Source organism: Hemicordylus capensis, chromosome 2, assembly GCF_027244095.1.
Source record: "Hemicordylus capensis ecotype Gifberg chromosome 2, rHemCap1.1.pri, whole genome shotgun sequence".
Lineage (NCBI taxonomy): Eukaryota > Metazoa > Chordata > Lepidosauria > Squamata > Cordylidae > Hemicordylus > Hemicordylus capensis.
The window spans coordinates 175,712,822-175,732,148 of NC_069658.1; the positions used below are offsets into that span (position 1 = coordinate 175,712,822).

Genomic DNA, 19,327 nt, shown 5'->3' on the forward strand with positions numbered 1-19,327 from the left:
AACCTGCCTGCAGGTTTCTTATTGATTACATGTATGTAGTTGTAACATTCTTAGAAGTGTGTCAGGCAGTGTTCTCTGTAACAGGGACTCCCAGATGTTGTTGACTCCCACAATCCCCAGCCAAAGGCCTTCACAGCTGGGGATGCTGGGAGTTATAGTCAACAACATCTGGGAATCCCCGTTACAGGGAACACTGGTGTCAGGTGAGGAAGCTGGTTTGTGTGACCTCCTCCCTGACTCCAAAATGCCATTTTGGAGAGGTGTGGGAGCTAGTCCTAGGAAAGAGGTCAAGATGTATTTGGGTATTATTTCCTACCATCACCATGTTCTTGCAGCCAAGTGCTTTTTGAGACCAGGTTTCAAATGGAACACCATCATTTGTATAATACAAGGCCATGCAGATGCAGGCCGTCTAGATCTGCAGATAAATGGGATGTCTGCATTCTACAGCTGAAGGGAGTCCTGTGAGAAAAGGACTGATGCTCACACTCTCAAAACAAGCAGAGCTGAAGGTCAGTAATATTGTAGTCATATCTGTAACACACAATGAGAAGGAACAAACAAGGTGCACAGATGGATTTTATTGTACCTCCCCCCCCAAAAGTGGCAAGGCTGCAGGTACCCCTTGCACTGCCCAAACCTTATTCCACTTCCTGATATAAAGTTCTCCCCCAGTTGAAGCCATGTTTGACACCTCTGACTGCAAAGCCCCATTTGCTAGGCTCTGCCTCCTTGTCTCATTCCAGAGTCCAGCTCTTCCACCTCCTAGAAGCAATGACAGCTAAGACAGAAGTCCATTTCACTTCAGGGCATGTGGTCTTCGTGCTCAGAAAGCTGGTTTGTGCGGCTTCCTGGATGGGTGGATTTCTCCAAGAGTTCTCCCTTCTCATTCTGTAGCAAGAAGCAGGGAGCAGAGACTCATGCAGGTCTCCAGGAAGTAGAATTAATGCTGCTGGAGAAGCAACAAGCATCTATTGTGCAATCCAGCTTGTGTTCTCTGGAGAGGATGGAGCAACTGTATCAAACAGTCTCATTGCTCCTTGACATGCTCAGCCGGGTCCTTTTCATGGTCTGCTGTGCATGCTCTTACATTCAACACAGGACTGCCTCTTCATTGCATTTGCCATTTCCTTGCTGCAAAGCTGTTCTGTCCCTATGTTGTGTGTGGAGTCTCCTGTAGGGTGATGTGCACGGCCTCAAGGTTGTGCGTTGAGCAGGTACAGGTATGATTCTTGGCCAGGAGAGAGGGCTGGTAGCCTGTAGGTGGGGGATCTGGCTCTTCCTTGTCAGGTTCCTCAGGCTGTGGTCCTAGTAGGCAATCTAGAGTGAGAATTTTGTTTTTAATGGAGCATCTGAACATATGGCACCACCTTTTGCAGAGTCAGAACATGGGGCCTTGCTAGTCCATCATTATCTATGCTAATTGTTAACTGTTCTCCAAGTGCTCCAGCTGAGTGGTCTTCCCCAAATCTGCTCCTTTTTTTTTTTTTTAATGGAAGATGCCAGAGATTGAGCCTGGGATTCTGTGCATGCAAGCATGTGCTTTATCACATAGCTGCAGCTCATTCCCAAGAGGCACATTTCTGAAGTTGTTCTCCAGTTTGCTCTTTGCAGGAAAATCACTTCAGCACCAAGGGGCAGGAGGAAAGGAACTGGAGCAGTGTTACACAAATGTTGAGGAGAGTGCCCTGAATTGCTGCCTTGCCCTCAGGTTTAGTGCTATGGTGTGGCTGCCGAATCTTACCAAAACTGGCATCTGTGGGTGCCTCTTCCCAGCTGATTGGTATCTCTCTACATTCTCTGGGAAAGTTTTGCCTTGCAAGAGAGTATAAAGGAATTTTTAAAGTGAGTGAAAGGTCTCAGGCCTAGGGATGGCTTTTACATTGGCACACTTCATAGCTGATCTGTGCTGTTTGGCTAAGTATGACAAGTGAATGGGAGTCAAACTCAACTGGCTTTAGATTTAATTAAATAACTCATTTATCTTGTTCTACAGGTGCATGGATTCAATGTAAACTGCTTGCTGTATTTAACTACACTAAGCAAGAAACGAACTAGTACTGCAAGCCAAAAAAGATGCACTCAATTGCATTCCCAGTACTAGGATTGCAACCCTCCAGGACTGGCCCAGAGTCTCCAGAAAACTATCAAAAGAAATTCTAGATATTGTAATGGCTTGATATCACAAAAAATGAGTTTCAGTAAGTGCTGGCAACCTGATCCAACACATTTTAGGACAGATTATTCCCTGGTGCAGAGGAAACTGATACATATCTATATATAATAAACCTTATATACACATGCACATGGAGGGGAAATACTGGCCAACATGATGTGCAGCATTCCATGCCAGGGCTCCTGCAGACTCCTAAAGCAGCCTTGATGCTATTAAGAACAAGCAGTTGCACAAGCAGTACTACCAGAGTTATTCCCAGGTACAGCAAAAGGTTATGCAACTGCTTGTTCTCCACAGCATCAAGGCTGCTTTAGGAGTCTGCACTGTGCAACATGTCAGCCACTGACATGTATATTGAGAAAACATGCATAAATTAAACTAAAGCTCCTTTGGGAATGTTATTCCCATGTCAAATTAAACTAAAGCTCCTTTGGGAATGTTATTCCCATGTCAAATTAAACTAAAGCTCCTTTGGGAATGTTATTCCCATGTCACTATCATTTTATTGCATACTTCTGTGTATTGTTACTTGACTTTGTTTTTTTTCAGAGAACCTTATGTTTAAGCATGTCATGTATATTAACATTTGTGATACAGTAATTTAGTGCTTTGTTAATGGTTGATGTATATTTTCATATACTGTTTCAAGTATTCATTTGTTTTATAAGATTTTTTTCTTAGTATATATTAAGTTTCATCTACATTTTATAACATGTTAGTAACAGATACTAATTATATATTTTGTATGTCTCCCTGTAGTGACCCGATGAAAAACTGTCTCTCAAAACACATTGGGACTGCAACTGATGTTTTTCTATTAATGTCTCCTATGCCTAGTAGCACTTTTCTCCCCCCCCCTTTTTGTGTTGAGGGGTGTCTATAATCTGGAGTTGACTGGCAAAGGCAGAAGTAGCAAACTAGTCAGGATAGTTAAATTTGCACTCCTAGCTTTGAGTAAAAAGAAAGAATAAGCAAGGTTTACCCAAGAGAGTTTCACTTTGTCTAGGTGCTTGCCAGGTATGGGGCACAAGTATGGCTGAGGTCCAAGATGTAGACTACTGGGAGGGAACATAGGAAACTGCCATATACTGAGTCAGACCATTGGTCTATCTAGCTCAGTATTGTCTTCAGACTGGCAGCAGCTTCTTCAAGGTTGCAGGCAGGAATCTCATCAAAAAAAAAAATCTTGTCCTATCTTGGAGAAGCCAGAAAGGGAACTTGAAACCTTCTGCTCTTCCCAGAGCGGCTTCATCCCCTGAGGGGAATATCTTTCAGTGCTCACACATCAAGTCTCCCATTCAGATGCAACCTGCTTAGCTATGGGGACAAGTCATGCTTGCTACCACAAGACCAGAAGGGGGCTAGATCTAACTGACTCAGTCTTGAAAGGATTTTAGTGTCCTGGATGCTTCCAAGGAGCTTTGAAATTACTCCAGAGAATGCAGCATGTTGTCCATAGGGTTATCGTGTGTTAAATCTCCACTATAACCCTTTGAGGCAAATCAGGCTGAGAGCCAATGACTTGCAGAAGGCTACTCACCTCCCCCAATCTACACAGTTGAGTGGGGAGCTGATTCCCAAGTGGGAAAACTTTGTTCACTACACATGGGTACTCAAGATGTGGTCTTAGCTAGTCTTCTGCCAGGCAGCAGTGTTCCTCTGCCAGAGCTTTTCAAAGAGGAGGTGGTAGATCAGATTTTTATGGCACAGCAGCATCTAAGCAATATTAGCTCAGGGATTCCCAACCTTGGGTCCCCAGATGTTGTTGGACTATAACTCCCATTATCCCCAGCCAAGGCTGAGAACCCTTGACCTAGGTTATGGGTTATGTGCTTGTTGGCTACTTCTGGTGATTGTAGTAGTTTACCAGTTGTAGCACTTCCTACACGTAGGAGAGATGAGGTGGCAACGAGGGGGTGGGCAATAGATGTGCATTCTTTGTATTAAGTGTATCTCAGACTCATCCTCCCTGCTGCAACTGAAGATCAATCACCTTGGACATGAAAAGAGTAACAAACGAAGATTAAGTCTGACAGGCTTGCTCATGAAAATTGTGTATAAATGCAGTGTAAAAGAGTGTATAGATGCAGCCCCTGGGTTTGAGTGACTTCAAACCCAGGGGCTGCAACTTGTTACTAGAGCAACAGTTCACAGGTTTGTTACACAAGTTGTGTGTGACACAATCTCACATCAAGGTATCAAGCACAGGAATTGAGTGAACCACTCCTGAAGTCTGTCTGTACTGCTATTTCACCGGGGTGGGAGAAACACAGAATCCTGACAACTGCAACTTTTAAAAAAGTTTCTATCCCTTATAGCTGTTAAAATATGCTTGGCGGGGGTGGGGGGAGGTTGTCTGGATAATGTCTGCCTAAAGAAGGCAAAATGAGGAACTGAATAAGATGTGTAGTGGTTCCAGGCTGGGACTTCAGTTCCTCAATAGTTCCTTGCCCCTCCCCTCAACTAGCAAAAGCAGAATATGTTCTGTAAGTTTGCATAATGTATATACATTACAAAAGGCAGCCTATTAGGGCATAGACTTAAAACACTCACCATCTGCTATGTAGGTTATAGCTTGTGCATCAACATCCAGACTCACCTGCCAAGTCATGTGCCAGGTCCTTGATCAGGTGCCCAACAATGGCATAGGCCACACCCACCACCACAGCAGCAGCCATGAGCATGTAGAGCACAGCCTTGGGCACAGGGATAAAGTTAAAGGCAGGTGGCTGGTAGTCGCTGTAAAGGGGGGCCTCAGAAGAGGAGGAGGAATGCTGAGTCAACAGTGCTAAGGTCCCTGTGCGGTTCGCGGTGCTTGTGTTCACTGGCCACGTTTGAGACAGAAACTCCATACCCTGGCAGCGTGGAGCCTCGTTGCTTGGTGGACAAGTGTCGGCAGGGGCAGGGAGAGTCTGAAACACAAGCAATGTGAAGACACTTCAGTCAGTGATCACTCATCATGACCCAATGTGAATTGTGAAGCCAAAAGTTACTCCCCTATAGAATTGTAGCCAAGTCTGCAGTGCTGAGAAGTTGCCTTCCCAGTTAGTTTCAGGCGGGAGCAAACCTTTCAACAGTACCTCCTATAGAATTTGTAAGGAGAAATCCCTCCAATGCCCATTTACCTCATGCTTTGGCTCCTAATAATCTTCTGGCCTAGAAGCAACTCCCAACAGCAGAATCATTGGGCTTTTGAGCTAGGAGAAAAGCCTTCCTACCACCTGCTTAGGAATTGCTGCAACCTTGTGCTCAACTGTAAAGAACACCCTTTACCCTGTCTACAGCTAAACTTTTGAAGAGGAATAATTTAGATCAAGAAAATAGTATGGAAAGATTTAAAAAATAAAACAAACCAACTCCTTCAGGACTGCTGCTCTGACCATAGTTGGCACATCTGTGTGTGGTTTAAAATAAAAACTTGTCCAGATATCCTCAAGGTGGTGAATCTGTATCTGAGTTGTATCACTTCAAATTGACTGAATGCTCCTCCACTGAGATTGAGAGAAGGAATCCCAGCACATGGAAAGTTGGATGTCAGAACTATGTTCTACCCTACCCTTCCCCCTGAATATGACAACATTTTCATACTTGCTGGGAATTTTTTCTTTTAACGGAAGAGCATTCAGTTCCATGAGTTCACATTTGTAGTCTGTTCAGTCCAGATACATGTTTACCACCTCAGTGAGAACTAATTCTGACTCAGTAAGCCAAGAATCCCACTCCCCTGGTCCCTTCAGTATCCAACCACTCAACAAACTTGCCACATCTCAATATCATAGAACTCAATAATGACAGTCTCTCCTTCATTAAAGGCAAACATGATACGTAGATAATTTCTGAAATCTGCTCTGATCTCACTTCCATCCCAAGGTGCAAGAACTGAGCACAGGAAAGCCAAGAAATACTGTCACATGACCAACACAGATTCATGTTTCCCCCCCCTTTTTTGCCAATGCTGGCTGGGAGAAAAAGCCCAGTCAATCAGTGTTTTAATGAAATGCTGACTGGGGAGGATGAGATTTGGTCTGAACAGACCCTCTCCTGGGCAGTGGCCCCACCCCCTGCACCTGACATCAGACACAGGGGGCGTGGCCAATACCAAGGATGGGACCAGTCAGCCCCTGCAGAGTTTCCCCAGTCAGAGAATCACTGACTGGGGAAACTCTACAGGGGCTGCCTGGCTGCATCTCTGGTATTGGCCACGCCCAGTTCTGCCATCAGATGCAGGGTGTGTGGCTTGCAGTGCATACTTTGCGTGCACAATTAAAAATCAAAAGGGGTGGGGGAGCCACAGGCAGGACTGCATCCTCTGGCCACAGGCAAGCTCCCTGTGCCCTTGGGTCTAGGATGTGTGTCAAGTTGTACCAGAGGATGCTGAAAGAGATTTGGAGTCAATTATCTCAACCAGCAGCTTGAAAGTCCGATTTAAATTTCTAGAGGATGTTGAGGAAACCACTTTTACATCACAGTTTATGAGGAGATTTATTAGCTGGAGCCTTGCTACAAGATCGTTACTAGAGATGTGCTAGGCAAGGCTCAGGCGTATGCCAAGAAAAGGCCTCTCAGTCACATTCATTCATTCCAGTCTGCACACAGATTTTTCCTCTCTTTTACCAAGCTCCGCACCCAATGGCATGGATATACTGCCATCCACTCTAGTTTTCACCACTTAGCCAACAACCTGGATGGCTTTAAGAGGGGTTTAGATAACTTCATGGAGGAGAGGTCTATCAACGACTACTAGTCGGAGGGCTGTGGGCCACCTCCAGCCTCAAAGGCAGGATGCCTCTGAGTACCAGTTGCAGGGGAGTAATGGCAGGAGAGAGGGCACACCCTTATCTCCTGCCTGTGGCTTCCAGCGGCATCAGGTGAGCCACGTGCGAAACAGGATGCTGAACTAGATAGACTTGGGCCTGATCCAGCAGGGCTCTTCTTATGTTCTGCCCATCTTGGAACATCACAGCCTTTCTCAGGTATCCAAGTAGTGAGGTAAATCTAGTCTTGAACGAGGTCACGCTCCCTCTGAAAGACAAAGTCTGCAGCTTGGGGGTGCTTCTGGACCTTGCTGTTGTCCTTGGAGGCACAGATGGCAGTGTGCAAAGGTGCTTTTTACCAGGTATGGCTGGTACGCCAGCTGCAACCCTATTTGGAGAAGTCGGACCTGACCTCAGTCATTGTCATGCTTTGATAATGTCCAGATTGGATTACTGCAATGCGCTCTATGTGGGGCTGCCCTTGACGATGGTTCAGAAGCTTCAGTTGGTCCAGAACGCTGCAGCAAGGATGCTCATGGGTGCAAGTGTCACACCCATCCTGCAGCTGCTTGGCTACCAGTCTGCTTCCAGGCTAGATTCAAGGTGCTAGTCTTGACCTTGAAAGCTCTACACAGCCTGGAGCCGGGGTACCTGTCAGACCGCATTCGCACATAAGAACCTCCCAGGGCCCACCGTTCAACATCTCAGGCCCTGCTCATGGCCCCACCACTAACTGAGATCCAGTTGGCGGAGACTAAAGACAGGGCCTTTTCGGCTGTGGCCCCTTGGCTTTGGAACACACTCCCTGAAGAGCTTCACCACCATGCTCCCTCCCTCAGTGTTTAAAAAACAATGAAACACACATCTTTTAAAAATGTTTTATCTGCTGCTTATATCTGGTAGGTTTTTTAGTTCAGTTTTTTGCTCTCTTTTAATCGAAACTTAAAATTTGTAATGTTAAATGTGATTTGAATCTGGTCTTTTAACTAGATTAACTTTATTAATGTTTTATTTTACATTGTATGTGTTTTGTTGATGTGAGCCACTCCAAGCAGTAATGTACTAGAAGGGCAGGTTATAAATATCTTAAATAATTAATAACAACAAACAACAATAAGCATCTGTTTTCCAGGCAGGTTGTAGGGCAGCTAGGCAAACTGCTTTTTACCAGGTGTCTCCCCACCACACAGGCACACACAAACCAAATGGGAGGCAGGCATATCACTTTAGAAAAGCCTCTGTAAGAAGTCCACTTTTTGTCCTAAGGACCTTCAGGACAAGTTCCTCCAATGCCCTTACAAATGTCACTTAGTATTTCTATAGCACACTATAAATGTTATAGTACTTAATATATATTATGTGTCACCTTAAGTGGTGCAGTGGGGAAATGCCTAACAAGCAGAAGGTTGCTGGTTCAAATCCCCGCTGATACTATAACAGGTAGCAGCGATATAGGAAGATGCTGAAAAGCATCATCTCACACTGTGTGGGAGGCAATGGTAAACCCCTACTGTATTCTACCAAAGAAAACCACAGAAGCATCCTGACTTTGAGGCTGGAGGTGGCCTATAGCCCTCCGACTAGCAACCACTGATAGACCTCTCTTCCATGAAGTCATCCAAACCCCTCTTAAAGCCATCCAAACTAGTAGCCAACACAACATCTTGTGGCAGAGAATTCCACAAGTTGATTATGCTTTGTGTGAAAAAATACCTCCATTTGCTGGTCCTAAATTTCCTGGCAATCAGTTTCATGGGATGACCCCTGGTTCTAGCGTTATGTGAGAGGGATAAGAATTTCTCTCTATACACTTTCTCCACACCATGCATGATTTTATAGGCCTCTATCATGTCTCACCACACTCGTCTTTTTTTTCTAAACTAAATAGACCCCAGGTGTTGTAGCCTTGCCTCATAAGAAAAGTGCTCTAGGCCCGTGATCATCTTGGTTGCCCTCTTCTGCACAATTTTCCAGTTCTACAATGTCCTTTTTTAGATGTGATGACCAGAATTGTACGCAGTACTCCAGGTGTGGACGCACCATAGTTTTGTATAAAGGCATTATAATATTAGCAGTTTTATAGTCAATCCCCCTCCTAATGATCCCTAGCATGGAATTGGCCTTTTTCACAGCTGCTGCACATTGAGTCGACACTTTCAATGAGCTGTCCACCACGACCCCAAGATCCCTCTCCTGGTCATAGGAACATAGGAAACTGCCATATACTGAGTCAGTCCATTGGTCTATCTAGCTCTGTATTGTCTTCACAGACTGGCAGCGGCTTCTCCAAGGTTGCAGGCAGGAATCTCAGCCCTATCTTGGAGAAGCCAGGGAGGGAACTTGAAACCTTCTACCCTTCCCAAAGTGGCTTCATCCCCTGAGGGGAATATCTTGCAGTGCTCACACATCAAGTCTCCCATTCATATGCAACCAGGGCAGACCCTGCTTAGCTATGGGGACAAGTCATGCTTGCTACCACAAGACCAGCTCTCCTCTCCTAACAACCAGCTCTCCTCTCCTGTTGTCAATCACCAACAGCTCAGATCCCATCAGCGTATACTTGAAGTTAGGGGTTTTTGTCCCAATTTACACTTGCCAACATTGAAGCACATTTGCCATTTTGTCGCCCACTCACCCAGTTTGGAGAGATCCTTTTGGAGCTCCTCAAAATCTCTTTTGGATTTCACTAACTGAAAGAGTTTGGTATCATCTGGAAATTTGGCCACCTCACTGCTTACCCCTAATTCTAGACCATTTATGAATAAATTAAAAAGCACCGGTCCCAGTACAGATCCCTGGGGGACCCCACATTTAACTTCCCTCCATTGTGAAAACTCCATTTATACCTACCCTCTGTTTTCTGTCCTTCAACCAGTTAGCAATCCACACATGTACTTGACCCCTTATCCCATGACTGCTAAGTTTCCTCAGGTGTCTTTGATGAGGAAATTTGTCGAAAGCTTTTTGGAAGTCCAGGTATGCTGTGTCAACTGGATCACCTTTATCCACATACTTGTTTACACTCTCAAAGAACTCCAAAAGGTTCATGAGGCAAGATTTACCTTTGCACAAGCCATGCTGCTTCTCTCCCAGCAGGACCTGTTCTTCTATGTGCTTTACAATTTTATCCTTGAGGATGCTTTCCATCAATTTGCCTGGAATGTACATTAAGCTAACTGGCCTGTAATTTCCTGGATTGCCCCTAGATCCATTTTTGAAAATCGGTGTTACGAGCCTGATTGTAGAGATTATATATTTTTGCAAGGAAGCCAGCAATTTCACATTTGAGTTCTTTGAATACTCTTGGATGGATGCCATCCAGCCCTGGCAATTTGCTAGTTTTCAGTTTTTCCAGACAGTTTAGATCAGGGGTGGGGAACCTTGGCCTTCCAGCTGTTTTTGAACTACAACTCCCACCATCCCCAGCCCAATTGTGGCTGGGGATGATGGGGGTTGTAGTTCAACAACAGCTGGAGGGCCAAGGTTCCCCACCCCTGGTTTAGATCATCATCTCTTGTCACTTCTATCTGACTCAGTTCTTTAGCCTCCATCCTTGAAAAGCTTGTTTCAGGAACAGGTATATCCTCAGTATCCTCTGCCGTGAAGATGGACGCAAAGAACTCATTTAGCTTCTCTGCAACCTCTATATCCTCCTTAATAATCCCTTTCACTCCCTCATTGTCTAATGGTCCAACCGCCTCCCCGGCAAGTTTCCTGCATCTGATGTATTTAAAGAAGTTTTTGTTATTCCCCTTGATGCTTTTAGCTAAATGTTCCTCAAACTCTCTTTTTGCAACTCTTATTGTCACCTTGCATTTCTTTTGCCAGAGTTTGTGTTCCTTTCTGTTCTCTTCATTTGTACAGGACTTCCAATTTTGGAAGGAAGTCTTCTTTCCTTTTATGGCTTCCTTAACTTTACCTGTTAACCATGCTGGCATCCTCCTGGACTTAGTGGCACCTTTCCTCAATTTGGGTATACAATCTAACTGGGCTTCTAGTATTGTGGTTTTGAGTAAACTCCATGCATTCTGGAGCGAAATGACTCTCCTGATTTTCCTTTTCAGCTTTCTTTTCACCATACTCCTCATTTTGGAGAAGTTTCCTCTTCTGAAATTCAAAGTGTCTGTGTTAGACTTCCTTGATGATTCTCTCCCCGCATGTATGCTGAATTTGATCGCACTATGGTCACTGTTCTCTAAAGGGTTGATGACACTGACATCATGCACCAGGTCCTGGGTGCCACTCAGGATTAAGTCCAAGGTCACCTTCTCTCTGGTTGGTTCCAAGACCAATTGTTCTAGGGCACAGTCATTCAGTGTATCTAGAAATTTGACCTCTTTGTCATTACCTGACTGTGAATTTACCCAGTCTTTGTGTGGGTAATTGAAGTCACCCATCATTACAGCCCTGCCTCTCCTTGACGCCTCCCTGATTTCCTCCTGCAACTCCCAGTCACTGTCAGCGTTTTGATCCGGAGGGCGATAGCACGTCCCCAGTAGCACATTTCCTTTCAGGCCTTGTATTGTCACCCACAGGGTTTCTGTGGAGGATTCCAGTCCACCTAGGTTTTCTACCTTGTTAGATTCTATCCCTTCTTTAACATACAGTGCTACTCTGCACTGCACCTCTAGTTCTCCCCCTTTTCCCCCACCAGCACTGCTACCACCACCATCCCCCCCGCTTCGCCCCCTGTGCTCTTACCCCCGGCGCTGCTGCCACTGGGCCATTTTTCCTTTTGGCCGGCAAGTGGGCTGGAGAGGGAGTGCGCTGCCCACCAGTTTAGCCCACTCGTCAGCCAGGCCATCCTTCCTTTTGGGCCGGAGGCTGCACCGCCCTCTCCACTGCCTGTCCACCACCTTCTTCAACTACCTGTTGCGGCTGTTTTTTCTGCCTGGTGCCGGCGGCGGCCAGCCACCGTTTGCCATCATTTTTCTCCTGCCAGCCAGCCAGCTGCCACCGCCATTTTCTTTCCTCGCCCATACCCTGGCTATCTGACGGCTGCTCACAAACTCTCATAAGAGCTGCCATGCATGGGATTAGCCATGCGTATGCCTTAGAGAAATATATATAAAGAAGATAGCCCATTAAGGTTGGACAGTATTATTCTTATATTGAAGATGTGGGTTACAAGTGGTAATTCTAAATGGGAGCAATCACCACCTGGTGAGTTTATGGCAGACATTAGATTTGAATCAGAATTTTCACAGCTCATGCTCCTGGCCACTGTATTACACCAGCTCAAGAACATCAGCAACCTGTTCCTTTCTCCATACTTATTAGATACCAATATGATTTAGTTAGAAGACTGTACCTAGGGCTTCTCTCCCAGAACTACATGTTTACAAAACACATTTTTAGATCTAGGATGCATATGTATTCACTCAAATTGATACTTGTGCCATCTCAACAAAATTGTATGCCATGATAAAGTCTAAATCCAGATGTGAACACTATCAGAAAATTATGTCTCGCCCCACTCTTAGAAATGCATTGATCAAACTAAGAATACAACACACACATTCCATTTACAGTTTTAGAGTACCTTTAAGTCCTAAAAGTACCTTTAAGTCATACTACCTTATGACTCCTATCTTGTCCTTGTGGCAGTGACTCTATAATATCCCCCACTATCCCTTTTACTGTTTAATTTGATCAGTAGTTTGCCTAAGAGTCTTAGATTTCCTTTTGGAGGGGAAAACCTGCTGGTCTGAAGAATATTGATTTTTTAATTGGTCCCTCATCATAAGGCAACCCTGTTGATGGCGGCAGGTTTTGCGTGGGCTATCACTATGCGTCAAGTACATTTTTTAATTTTAAATTTAATTAACCACTCTTCTTGTTACAGAATAAAACAATTGAGTAAATGCGTGTTTATTTTTTAAATGTGGAATCAGTTTGTATTGTGAATATATTTTATTTTTCTGTTCGTTGTTATGACCTATGGTTAAAACAATAAAAGCAGCTAGCTATATTTGCTATTGAGTGAATGGGGCGGGGGCTGCTGCTCTGACCTCCTGCTATGTGCATTCATGGCTACCTGGCTAAATGCCCTTTCTGCAGGGCAGTGATCAGATGATAAACAGAAGCCAGTAGCAACTGCTTCACCACAAGCTGGTGTCATTACTTGCTCCTACAATTGCCATGCACACCCCAAGTTTGTAAGAAGAGGCCATAACTAAGCTGGAAAGTCCCACAGGTGAAGTGTTAGAATAAGGCAATAAGGGGCTGAGTGGTTACCAGATGCTAGAAAGAAAGAAAGAAAGAAAGAAAGAAAGAAAGAAAGAAAGAAAGAAAGAAAGAAAGAAAGCTCTTCAGACATTTTCCTGGAGTATAATGGATAACTCTGTTTCAGGAGCATCAACAGCTCAGTTCCAGCACTGCTTTCTCTAGCAGAGCAGGCTGCAGAGGTATCAGAACTAATCATGAGAGCCTGAGGCCAAGAGTTTAATGGAACATAGGCAGCTGCCATATACTGGATCAGACCCTTGGTCCATCTAGCTCAGTATAGTCCACCCAGACTGACAGCGGCTTCTCCAAGGTTGCAGGCAGGAGACTCTCTCAGCCCTATATTGGAGATGCTGCCAGGAAGGAAACTTGGAACCTCAGATGCTCTTCCCAGAGTTGCCCCATCCCCTAAGGGGAATATCACACATGTACTCTCCCATTCAAATGCAATCAGGGCAGACCCTGATTAGCAAAGGGGACAATTCATGCTTGCTACCACAAGACCAGCTCTTCAGCCAAGGCAGGGCAAGGAGATGACACAAGAGCAGGGTGGCAAAGCTCTGCAGAGCAAGCAGGTATCCACTTGCCCCTCGCTCAGCTGTACTCCCCACTTGGGAACACCAGCCCTGCTTCATTCAGCCCTCACAGGGTAGTGGGCGGCTGCTCCTGCCAAGGCAGCAGCAACCAGCGGATCCCCTTTAGGCCACCCCAGTCATGAGGTGGGCAACCCAACCCAGCAGTGTAAGCACAATGGCTGTGCCTTTCCCTGTTAGATGCTCACTAGAGTGATCCCAGACATGCTGCAGCAGGGTCTGATCTCATCATGGGGACACAGTTCTCACTCCACTAGAGGTGCGAGTGCAATAATATAAATGGGGACTCACAAAATAGCATGCCAAATGAACATATCAGTGACAATAGGAAGCCATCCTGTTGCTTCCACCCACAGTTCCCCAGGCCCTTTTACCTTTAAAAGTGTTACTCAACCAGCCTCCTCCAAGTAGGCAGGCTCCAGGATGACATAACTTTTCAAAGCCCTGTAAACCTCCTAGAATTCTATCATCTAAACCAAGGATTCTCAACATTGGTCTCCAGATGTTATTGGACTGCAACTCCCATACCAGGCCCAGTGGCCTTTGGCTGGGGATTATGGGAGTTGCAGTCCAATAACATCTGGGGACCCAGCATTGAGAATCCCTGATCTAAACTACTATGGGCAACAGAGCTTTAATGCTAAATGGTTATCCATCTCATTCCCCACACTAGCATAATGAACCAGAACTAGAAAACAGTACCATAGCATAAAAACTAGAAGAGGTCTCCCTTGAAATAAATTTGCACATCTGCCTACTTGCTGGCAAGATCAGTTTGTAAGAAAAGTACATGAAAAAGGACAGTTCTCTTGATTCTAAAGACTAGGAAACTGAGGCAAGGAGAAAAGAGTGATTAGCTCTAATTCTTAGATACTTGTAAGAATTTCATCCAAATCCTTTTTATCTAGTGCAGTTAATCAACAAGAACATCACAGCATCCTGTGGTACTTTAAAAATGAATATATTATGGGGTAAGCTTTCATGGGCAAGAGCCCACTTTTTCAGATGCATCTTGAGACTCTTGCCATGCAAGTCTGTTTTTCCTATCATAGATGAATACTATTGCCCCTCTGGAATTAACAGGGAGCTCTACCATCTTCTCAAAGGAAGTTTCATGCAACCCTTTTATTTTTTACAAAATTGGGTACAATCTGGCACCAACATGGAAATGTCTGGAAACAACACCTTCTGATCCTAAAGATTTCCCTCCTCCCCGCTGCTCTATGAAGATTATTTGTCATTATTTTGCACCTGCACCTGCTTAAGGGCACTTCAATGAGCCCTGGCCTTAATAAGAGACTCCAGAGTCGACTCCTTGTGAGCCTTGTTACAAATAAAGGAGGGAAGGTAGGATTCATGGCTCTGAAACTTTTGCAAGTTTGTTTATTCTATCCAATCCAATCTATATACCACCCTTCCCAAAGTGGCTCAGGGCAGTTTACATTAAAATAAATTATTATTATTATTATTGATTTTAATGTAAAGAATAAATTATTCTTTGTCAAAAGAAACATTTACTTGGATAGTTTAGGATGGGAGGTATTGCACATTTCAAAGACATTAACTCTAGAGAATGAGGCTATTACCACGATCAGGAGAAATCGGGCTAGGGGAGCCAAGCCCGATTTCTCCTGACCGTGAGAACCACCTCCAGGCGGTTAACCCACCAAAGTAACCCTCCCCTTAAACCTGGTTTTAAAAATTGTGAGGAGCCGCAGCGCGAGTAGAAGCGTGAAAAGCAGCCTCCCAGCTCGGGGGTCTCTCCAGTATGCCCTGCACGCTCGCACAGGACATGCTGGAGCTTCCGGGGGCCGCTCAGCCCCCAAACTCCCCAGCCAGCTCCGTGATGGAGCTGGCAGTTGTGTGGGCAGCCACTGTGGCCACCCAGAGCAGTCCAACAGAGGGGTATGGGGTATGTGTGTGACTGTGATGGGACAGAGAAATTATACTTCTGCATCCAATGTTCCACAAGGTCCAATGCTATTGCTTTTAGTTTTTCACATGATAGCTCTTTAACATCATTTTATGCCTAAGCAGCAACCTCACCCAGAAACAGAATACCCAAACAAATTGTGGGAAAGCTGCTGCTTGGCCTTCCCAGCTAATTCCAGTGAGGGTTGCTGAGCAAAAGCTTTGTGGCATCCAGTTACTTGCCCTTTAAGCCTCTAAGTACAAGAACTTATTAAGATTACAGGGCTTAAAATAACTGCCCTTTTGTGCAGTTGTGGTTTTCTTCCTCTTGCCCAACTCTGCAGTCATTTTAAAACAAAGAACTGAACTGGGAACTGTAAGAAGCCTGGGAGGTGACCCTCCCAAACGGACACTCTAGTATCACAGACATAAGAGTCCAAACCCATCTGGAGAGGGGGCTTTGGAATCCATCCCAGTGATGTGACTGTGACTGACTCATTATCCTCCAGTGATGCCAGAATAGAAGCTAGACATCCAGGTGCAGCACCAGAAAAACATAATAGGGGAGCAGGGGCATAAACTTTGTGGGGGTGGTGGGGCTCAAGCCCCCCACCAATGCTGCCACTTGGGGGCAACAGGGCTCAAGCCCTCCTCCAGATTTCCTGGAGGAGGTAATGCCCCCCCCGCCCCCGTCAGCTGCCAGGTAGCATGTTCAAGTTCATCAGTCAGTTGAACAATACAATCAGACCTGTGTTGTCTTTGTAGCAGCTCAGCAAGTTCTTAGGAGGCACGGCTGCCTCTCAGGGCCCTTTCACTCTATGATTCTCTGATTAGAAGTAGCAGAACAAGGAGACAAGCTAGTGATGCTCTATGCATGCAAGTGCTCTGCCCAGAGGGACCCCATTCCCTAAGGGGAATATCTTACAGTGCCCCCATGTAGTCTCCCATTCAAACGCAAACCTGGGTGGACCCTCTTAGCAAAGGGGAAAATTCAAGACCTCTCCTCCCATGTACCACAGGCCCCCACCCAAAAATTGAGAATTCTACACCTCTCTAGGGAGGGCAACGTGTATTCCTTAGAGGAGGGGTGGACTTTGCTCCACATGTTAGATTTCTGAAAGAAAAATAACAGTGTATTTCACATCAATGCTCCCATCCTGAACATTAAAAGAGGCTTCCCATGGGGAAGTGTGTGTGTGTGTGTATATATAGAACACATGTTTAATTTGACTTATTGAAGACGAGGACAATAAAGAAAAGCACTTTGAGTAGGTAAAAAGTGCCTTCAAGTAACCACAGGGGTCCAGCAATGGAGGAAGACGCGACCTGACCCACTACAGTGCTGTTCCAGTAGGCAGAGAGAACATTTTTCGAGATTCGACCAACAACCTTCTCTCACCAGACTGCAACTCAATTCAATAGTCTTGCTAGAAGAGTTCAGAAAGTGAGAACACCTCCAAAGTGATCAAGCTCAGAGAGTTATGAAGCATTTTAGGAATCTCCGCCCCGCCCCCCTCATTTTTTGGAGCTTCCACGGTGATGCAGTTGCCCTGCCAAAACAGCCAGAGAAGCCGAGAAGTACCGGCGCTCCGTCCCGGCACGTTCCATGGCTCAAGCTTGCTCTTTGTCTTCCTTCCTGACCACCGTTTGACCACTGCATTCTTGACCATTTTGTATGTTTCCATGGGGAGGGCCCCCCACTGCACCACTACTATCCCTCTGAAGGATGCAAAGAAGGAACCAACTATACTCCCTTTAATCTAAGGATTATGCCCTTTTATGCTTGCTCGGGGGGGAATTTTGGCCGAGGAAGTTAGTCCACTCCACGAGGGGCGGGAAAAACTGCACTCAACGAAATTCTTTCCATTTATTAAAACTTCACTGCTTCCTATCCCCGATCTAGATCTCACTCCCAATCTAGCTTCCCTTCCCACCTCTCACCTGGGTGGCGTGGAATTGTGCTGTCGCCTCCTACCCTGATGGCGCATCTGCTTCTTCTTTGCAAGTTCTGCCGGCAGCAGCCAGAAAGAGAGAATCTATCCAGCCCGGCGGAGGATCAGCAAGATTCAGGCAGCTCTGAGCGTCTCTCCGAGTTCTGCAAAATTAGCGCGACAAACAGATTAACCCTGACACTGCACTCCTGCCCCGTCTGCCTTGCTTGAAACGGACAGAGAATATGTGAACGGGAAACCCTAAGATAACGGCCCCGCCCACTCACGTGATGTCACAGAAGGGGTTCCCACTTGAATGGAGCTCCTTTGGTCTTTGAATACACACTTGATGTTTAGAGAATAATATAGAAAATAGTGAAAATGATGAGCCCATCTCTCCAAGTTTTTCAAAAACCTTCTGGCTAAAAGGAGAAGAAACATAATTAATTAATTAATTACTAGGTGCAGCTAGCAGGATGAGCATTTTAACCTTTGAAGACACACATTTGTGTAAACAGAATGAACAGTAATGCCTGCAGGCTGCAGCAGTTCTGCACAAACAATTATCAATGTTTTTGTTTTTCTGAATTCAATTTTTAAAAGTATGTATTTCTCCCTTTTTGGGGTTACATTAATGAAAAAATATCAATGAACAGTTTTTAAATGGCATAGGACAGAATCTGATGGCTATTATGTTTGACAGATATCAGTCAGTACTGATAATTATTTTCTTCTTATTAATGCATTTCAGTGACTCTGGTAGTACGCTACATGAGAACATCACACAACCACATTTCTGGGATTTGTTCCACAGCTATTAAATTTTAAAATGAAGCCTTACATTTTCTTTGGTTTTTTTTTTTTAATTAAAGCTGGAAGTAGCTTTTTTACTAGTCCATAAGATAATATGTTGAATCTCCTGAAATATCTACACATCAGAAACCTGTTAAAATGTCGTACATTCAAATATCATATTAATCACAACAATGTTCCTGGGCTCAGCTGCTATTTAAACCTTCTCCTTTATATTGCTACTCTACTCTCTACTTCCAGCAACTTACTACACTGCTACTGAGACCACCAATTCAAAATATTGCTTCTGACTCACAAGGATGTGGGGTGATCTTTGCTTTCCTCTTCTGTAGTGGCACAATTTTAGAACACTAATCCCATTAAGCAAGGCAAGGGGCAACATGCCCCATTTTCTTAAGGTGCAAGGTTCTATTTTGGTGCTGTCTGCACATGGATTATAACAGTAAAAATACACCAGCTGGCAGATCTCATGTGGGGGTATCATCCAAATCTAGTACAACTCACAAATGCTTACCGATTGTTGAATCTCAGGAAATATTTATCTCTGTCTGAAGTTCCCTCAAACTTCATCCTCATTTTAGTGGTTTAACATGTGCCTCTCCTTGAGACAGTGGTGGAACACAAGTGCCTCTCGCTGACTTTTTAAAAAAAGTATTCCCTTCATACTCTGTGGCTGTGCAGTGTCATGGCTCTCAACCTTCATATTCTTTGTGTAGTCGGTCTTTGCAAACTGACAGACAAGAAGCACCAAGTGATATGTAACCTGATAGTCTGGTTGCCCAACTAATGTTTAACAGAGGCCTTATTTTGAATGGAGCAAGAAGCAGGTTAAAAAGCAGCAGCATTGACTTTGTCAATTTGTCTCACTCCTATAGGAGCCAAAGAGCTCTTATTTGTTAACCCCCTTGGCAGAACCTTTCCTTT

At 44.9% G+C, this 19,327-nt stretch overlaps 1 protein-coding gene across 4 annotated transcripts; it reads right to left on the bottom strand.

The window, feature by feature from the left end:
- Positions 1-561: 561 nt before the first annotated feature.
- LOC128343287 (small integral membrane protein 44-like) lies at positions 562-19,314 on the bottom strand. Of its 4 annotated transcripts, none has more exons than XR_008315438.1 (5): positions 18,918-19,314; positions 17,878-18,012; positions 17,601-17,754; positions 4,730-5,088; positions 562-1,320 (listed from the first exon to the last, which is right to left on the bottom strand). XR_008315438.1 is itself a non-coding variant. In XM_053292112.1 (3 exons), exons 2-3 carry the CDS (start codon positions 5,026-5,028, stop codon positions 1,154-1,156), a joined length of 420 nt encoding a protein of 139 aa, XP_053148087.1. In that variant the 5' UTR covers positions 5,029-5,088; positions 17,601-17,834; the 3' UTR covers positions 562-1,153. The 4 variants fall into 4 exon arrangements, 1 of the variants encoding a protein (XP_053148087.1); XR_008315437.1 differs by having other exon boundaries at positions 4,776-5,088; positions 18,918-19,310; XR_008315439.1 differs by lacking the exon at positions 562-1,320 and adding an exon at positions 1,342-1,815 and having other exon boundaries at positions 4,776-5,088; positions 18,918-19,313.
- Between the last annotated feature and the right edge of the window lie 13 nt (positions 19,315-19,327).